Here is a 6,661-nt window from a genome sequence, read left to right on the forward strand (position 1 = left end):
AGCTTAGTTAAAATAGCGGCATCTACTTTAATACAACTAAATTTATCATGAATTAGCAAATGACCTTTATATTTAAATTTTTCTAGGCTGAAAGTCTGAAACGTGTTTTGTAACTTTTGGTTGAACACAATAAGGTGATCCCATTTTATGTAAGTAAAAATATATTAGAGATTTAACCTCCTGCAACCTTCTCAAACCATAAAATGTTTTATAATTACACTACCGCCATCTTTAGATTTGTTGTTAAACTATCCTCGAGTCTTACTAATTAATAGTAAACCAACGCCACATTTGCGGCTTTCTAGTCTAGTCACCATGACTTGGTGGGTCATTAAATATTAAAATTACAACTTTCTAATCAGTTTAAAACTATCGCTAGCGCACCCCCTTTGGTTCACCAATGAAAGCTAGATAGGTTACATAGGTACATAAGTATATGTATTTGTACCCCGCTGCTCCGCCTTAAGCACTACAGCGGCCACCTTAAACAACCAGCCCTGGACAAAAGTGCGCTTTGCGAAACAACGTTCGGCCAGTGAGACAGCCATTTTTACCGCCTCACATATAGCAAACAAACGCCCTCATCACGGCCCAACAAAAGGCGACACCATGGGCTGCCCGAGACCCACCCTCGCACAGCTGAGGACTAGAGTGGCTTCCTCTTCCACTGCAAACTACCCTCCTTAGTAGGTCACAGAATGACGAGTGTGGAACACCCATGAGGTTCCAGTGACCCAGCGCCCCGATCACATGACCTTGAGAGCCGGGTATGGAGCCCCCCACAGGCTCCAGTGACCCCATCACACCACTAGATAGGGACAGTGGGAAAGGTTACATAGGTAGCAGCTAAGTTGACGCTATAGAGTGTTGTCGTCTGATACGATTTTGAAAACTTGTAACGTCACAGCTGTAGTGTTAATAGTGGCCGCCATGACAGTTACCGTTTTTTATCAATAGGCAAATTCGGGCAAATTACAATGGTGACGTCGCAGGGTTTCAGACGACAACACTCTATTAGTTTTTCCTCATCTTTATTCGTAAATTTTATTTTAAAAATAATGATACATTCATTTTAATATAATTTTTACATCGTTGGCTTATATTTTGATAATATTATTTAAGAAAAAACGTTCTTACGCCACCTAGACTCGTTTCGGTAGCCCATTGCTTAGTATTTTTAATATTGAAATATTTTTCTGAAATGTATTTTTGGAAATGCTTGGCAGTATGGTAGTGAAGAGCAAACGACCAGCTTTAGTTTAAACACAGTTGGCGGTGGCATAACTCTGGAAGCTGGTTTGTGTTTAGTCTCAGGTTCCGGGTGCTAAATACTGGTTTTATGCATAGAATTTAGTTTTAGCATTAATAAATTTTATAAGTATGGCTGGTTTTGTTACCTGTGGTCCCAACGAAGCCTTAGTGGTGTCTGGTACGATTTATTTATTCGTAAGAAGTTTTATTTTAAGATAAATCCTAATGACTAAGGCTTAATCTCATAGGATGTTGCCATACTCATCCCGCTATGGTTCCAGGAGGGCGTGTGTTTGTTTGGCCCTTCATTCAAAGGGTTCAAAGGTAATTTTCATATAGTTATTTACGTGACGTACTCAGAACTTTTGTTTTATGCTATACATTTAACAAATTTTAGAATAACTCTAAACACAATGACACTGACGATTGAAAGCCCCAAAGTATACACTCTGCAAGGTGTACCTATCTCTGTAACAGGAATTGCACAAGTAAATGAAATATGTAAAACATATTTTATTTTTGTAAAACTCACTCAAAACGTTTCATATTTGTTAATAGGTGAAAATTCAAGGCCAAAACAATGAAATGCTACGAGCTGCTTGTGAACAATTCTTGGGCAAAAGAGATGGTGAAATTATGCATATTGCCCGCGAAACATTGGAAGGACACCAAAGAGCGATAATGGGCACTATGAGTGTTGAAGATATATACAAAGATAGGAAGAAGTTCTCAAAGCATGTGTTTGAAGTGGCATCCTCTGATTTGGTTAACATGGGCATTACTGTAGTTTCTTATACCATCAAGGATATTAGTGATGATGAAGTAATTAAATTAAAATGTCACAAAAGTATTTTAACCTCTGCGGCTAAGCCATTCTTTCAACTTAAAGGGATACTTGAAAGCTCTTGGCATGGCTCGTACAGCGGAAGTCAAACGAGACGCTCGTATTGGAGAGGCAGAAGCCAAACGAGAAACCCAAATAAAAGAAGCCCTTGCAGATGAGGAGCGTATGGCAGCCAGATACATCAATGACACTGAAATTGCTAAATCCCAACGAGACTTTGAACTGAAAAAAGCTGCTTATGATATGGAAGTCAATACAAAGGTATATAGTTATTGTTCTTTTGAAATTGGAGATAATGTTTTTTTAAACACTTAGAAAGCGGAATCAGACTTGGCTTTCAATCTCCAAGCAGCTAAAACACGCCAGCGTATTAAAGAAGAGCAAATGCAGGTCAAAGTCATTGAGAGAGCTCAGGAAATTATGGTCCAAGAACAAGAAATACAGAGACGAGAAAATGAATTGGAAGCGACTGTTCGACGACCCGCCGAAGCGGAGAAATATAGACTTGAAAAATTAGCGGAAGCTAATAGGTATGTAGTAACCCATTGCGTTCATTCTCCCCCAATCACATTGTTTTATAAATGTATTTCAATTGTTAGGAATCGTGTAATCATGGAAGCGGAAGCTGAGGCCGAATCATTCCGAGTATGGTTGAGTTTGTAGTTTGATTTTGGTGTAATTTAGAATCGAAGCCATAGAACCAATGACTTTGTCACAGATATGCGAAAGACCAGTTACAAATATTTAATTAAAATTTTTTCATCAATATAGATGAAAGGTGAAGCGGAGGCATTTGCGATTGAAGCCAAGGCTAGGGCAGAAGCGGAGCAAATGGCCAAAAAGGCTGATGCATTCAGGGAGTACAAAGATGCAGCTATGGTTGATATGGTTTTAGAAACACTGCCCAAAGTAAGATATTTTATGGCCTATGCTATAATCCAGAATGAAATGAGCACTCCCGTATAACATGGTAACGTTATTTTACAGATTGCCGCGGAAGTTTCTGCACCCTTATCTCAGTGTACAAAAATCACAATGGTATCAACAGGAAAAGGAGATATGGGAGCCAGCAAACTGACAGGGGAGGTTCTGGACATCATTAGTAAAGTGCCCCACGTTGTCACCCAGTTGACAGGAGTGAGCATTGCAAATGTAAGATCCGCCAATTTTGTCCACTAAAGCCGAAGCACGTTACTTTTAAACCATTTTTACTGGCAACGTCGTTTTCGGATAAAAATAAAATGCGACTTCAAGGAAAAGCAGATAAATGTACTTTAATGCAATTTATCAAATTTCAGTCTCTGAGAGTGGCCCAGGCATCCATCTAGACCAAAATTCCTTTTGTTTCTTTTGTTTATTTTTGCTGAGAGAAAAAAAGAGGGTTTACAAAATCATTGACATATACCCGAATATCCACAAAAAGCAAAATAATGAAAATATTTTCCCTAAGCAGTTGATGTTATTGCTTCACAATGAATCTTGTTGATATATTTAGTCTCTATTTTTCCTTCTGATCTTTAAAAAAACCAAGAAATTTACAATTTAGTGGTTCTAGCCCTCATGGCTTGTACTGATTTTATGCCATTTACTCATAGTAATTGGCATTCTTTACTCCTCACATGGTAGATAATGTGTTTGTGCCTTTTGAGAATCTTTGAGCAAATTGCCCTTGTTGCAGTCAGCCAGTTACCAAAATACCGTCAATATAGATGGAAGCTGCGATGTGCTAAATTTGGTGATATCATAGCCTGTTGTGCCTGGAGAAATGCTTTCATTGTTCTCTGTATTTCAGTTAATGATACGAAAGGGTGTGCTTCTCTTTGAAAATGAGAACCACCGTTGGTCTAAAGATAACCCTGAACATGGTCGAAAAGGTAAAAAAGACCAACAATGTTTGGTGAAACTAAAATATATTTATTTATTAAATTAAAGCGATAAGCAGTAATTAGACCAAAGTACAGCGTATCGATTTATTTTAATAAATAAGTATATTTTAGTTTCCCCAAACGTTGTTGGTCTTTTTTACCTCTTTGACCTTGTTCAATGAGCTTCTCTTTAACAGATTCTAGATCTTATGCGTCGCAGCTATGATTACTGACATCATCAAACATAGCGCATTGCAACTCTATTTGTATTAACTATACATTTTAAGGAGCCACATTCAAAAAAAGCTTTTAATTATCTTGCATTTTCTCTGTCATGCATGGCACTCGCTTTATACAAAAGTGATGTTTGAGACACTGCCATTGGCTTACTTTTTGAATTTGGCTCTAACAATTGGTCTCTTTCTATACGAGACTCCATCAGAAATCTCAATTGTTTTCTTTTTCGTGCAATGAATTACGCGTCTCTATATATATTGTAAAGTTTTTGTGTAAAAATAATGTGTATAAGCATAGCCAAAAGATTAATTTTCTACGTTGAAGTGAGGAGATGAAAGTAGTCAAAAATATTTTAGCCGTATTTCGAGGAACTAGCTTTAGACTATTTTATTGCGATTGAAACCTTTAAAGGGGTTAAAAAGAAACTGGAACAAATTTCTACTTCTTAATTAGCTAGCCATCCATTTATAATAACTGCAAATTACGATTTTTCACCTTATAAAAAATTTTATGCATCAACGTAAAAATGCTGTAGTGTGCTAGTCTATTTACACATATTTCGTAATATGGAAATAACACAGTTTGATAAATATTGTGCTATCCATCCCTTAAAATTTTTAATCCTAGTCACGTTTCAACTTATTCATACTAGACTTTTCTATATATGCTTGAATAAAGTATGTTTTGTGTCATTTTGTATAAATTTTTTATTTCAAGTATATCTTTTTATATAAATACGATAACTTTAATTTTATTTGTATTTGTTTTCAAACGATTCTGAACTGTATTTTTACGAAACACTTTCTTTACTCTTCTCTGTGTCAAAAGTAGATGGAAAATAGATGTCAAAATAAAATGTTTATCTAAAAATTCTTCACTTCAACATTTTTAAATTTTTCGCGCTTATTGTTATATTTTTTTTAGTAGTGATTTTCACCTTCAGATGCCGCCCCTGAAACATTACGGGCAAACAAATTGTCCGGTGTGACATTCGCGCGAACACTGGCAGCAGAAATTGAATTCGAACGTCAACCACCAGCTTGGACTGAAACATTTTATATTATAACCATATTTTTATTTTTAAAAAGCTGAAAATTAGCACTTAGCAAACTATTTAAAAAAGTGTTTGGTAAATTGGAACAATAGCCCCGCCTCTCCCTTTGTTCCAATTTCTCGACCCCCCTTAAAGTACTTTTGAAGGAGATTCCAATGGTTCAAAAATTATTCCCCGCAAAGCGTTATTTAAAAAGTTAATTAAAAATTGCTCAAAGACTATACATTGGCGTCGCGCACTCACTTCGCTCGAGAGCTGGGGGGCTGTACCGGCGCCTCGTCAGCTCCGTTCTTTATAATCATAAACCCCATTAAATATATCTCCTTAAGTATTAATTCCCGAAATATAATGTTTCGCATTAAAAAACAAACTAAAAAAATAGCGAAATTTGCTGACTAGTAAGTAAAACCTCCTGCACAGCTACTTATCGGTAATAATTATTAAACTGAAACACAGATTTATTATTTCTTGGCGATTTCCTTGAAGATGTTTGATTGAATCGTCTATTGGAGCAGTTTGCTCTTACCATCCAGAGATCAGAACACGTCCAGACCCGTGTTCTGTCAGGTCTAAAGATCCCTCGTCTCATGCTCCACTAGCTAGGGAGATGCCTACCGCTCCCGCATAGAATAACCAAACTCCGGCGGTGTCTCCCTCCACTTCGACCTTTGCTCAGTGGTGTAGTCCTAAGAAAAAAAGAACCGGGGCGCTACCTGGGTACGGCCAACTTCGATTTCGCACGTAATTACTTTTTCCTGTTTACGTTTTCCTGGTTAATTTTCCATTACCATTACCTTTTATTTTTATTACTAGTGTATTATTGTATAATTAATGCTGAGCTCCCATTGGAGCCGCCCTGTTACAAAAGGGTGTACTTTGTACGAGCGAATAAAAAACCTTTGAACCTTTGAACCTTTCGGTAGCAGCTAAGACGTTGAATACGCATATTTTTGATTGCCTTAGTAGTGATGTTGTTGAAGCAGTAATGAATGTACACAATGTATGCATAATGGGTGACTTCAATGGTCACATATCAGAGTATGGGACAGATAATTTAATTGGTCGTCAACTGAAGCAGTTTGCTGAAGAGTTTGGGTTGACAATTGGTAATCTATCTCCTACCTGTAAGGAAAGATATACTTGGCAAAATTCGAGAGTTCAAACTACAGTGGTTTATATTTTATATAATGAGGCCTTGGAGGATTTTGTTACCAAAATAGAGATTGATGAAGCTGGCTCTAAAAGCGTGACAAGTGATCATAACAGCATACTACTAGAGGCAGATTTTCACATCGACAGTCCCTAGCCAAAGAGGATAGAAGTGAGGTTATTCTAGGTCACTGAACATCCTATAAAGCCGCTAAGGAAAATGCAAAAGCTGTGATAGCAAGGGAAATGAAAATAGTCAAC

The 6,661-nt window shown here is 37.1% G+C and overlaps 1 protein-coding gene across 1 annotated transcript; it reads left to right on the forward strand.

Annotated features, from left to right (window-relative positions):
- The first annotated feature begins 1,270 nt into the window (after nucleotides 1–1,270).
- On the forward strand, nucleotides 1,271–5,013 carry Flo1 (flotillin-1). The gene is made up of 10 exons (XM_090158739.1): nucleotides 1,271–1,429; nucleotides 1,500–1,575; nucleotides 1,649–1,739; nucleotides 1,810–2,073; nucleotides 2,141–2,356; nucleotides 2,411–2,625; nucleotides 2,695–2,740; nucleotides 2,867–3,004; nucleotides 3,083–3,247; nucleotides 3,394–5,013. The coding sequence occupies exons 1-10, from the start codon at nucleotides 1,381–1,383 to the stop codon at nucleotides 3,421–3,423; spliced, it is 1,290 nt and encodes a 429-aa protein (XP_090014865.1). The 5' UTR covers nucleotides 1,271–1,380; the 3' UTR covers nucleotides 3,424–5,013.
- Nucleotides 5,014–6,661: the final 1,648 nt, after the last annotated feature.

The sequence above is a fragment of the Leiobunum rupestre genome, chromosome 9 (genome assembly GCF_980474605.1).
Source record: "Leiobunum rupestre chromosome 9, qqLeiRupe1.1.hap1, whole genome shotgun sequence".
Lineage (NCBI taxonomy): Eukaryota > Metazoa > Arthropoda > Arachnida > Opiliones > Sclerosomatidae > Leiobunum > Leiobunum rupestre.

Coding starts and splice junctions, on each gene's coding strand:
- Flo1 (XM_090158739.1), top strand. CDS start 1,381: ATGGCTGGTTTTGTTACCTGTGGTCCCAACGAAGCCTTAGTGGTGTCT. Junction 1,576..1,648: donor TTCATTCAAAGGGTTCAAAG/GTAATTTTCATA, acceptor AACAAATTTTAG/AATAACTCTAAACACAATGA. Junction 2,741..2,866: donor CTGAGGCCGAATCATTCCGA/GTATGGTTGAGT, acceptor TCATCAATATAG/ATGAAAGGTGAAGCGGAGGC.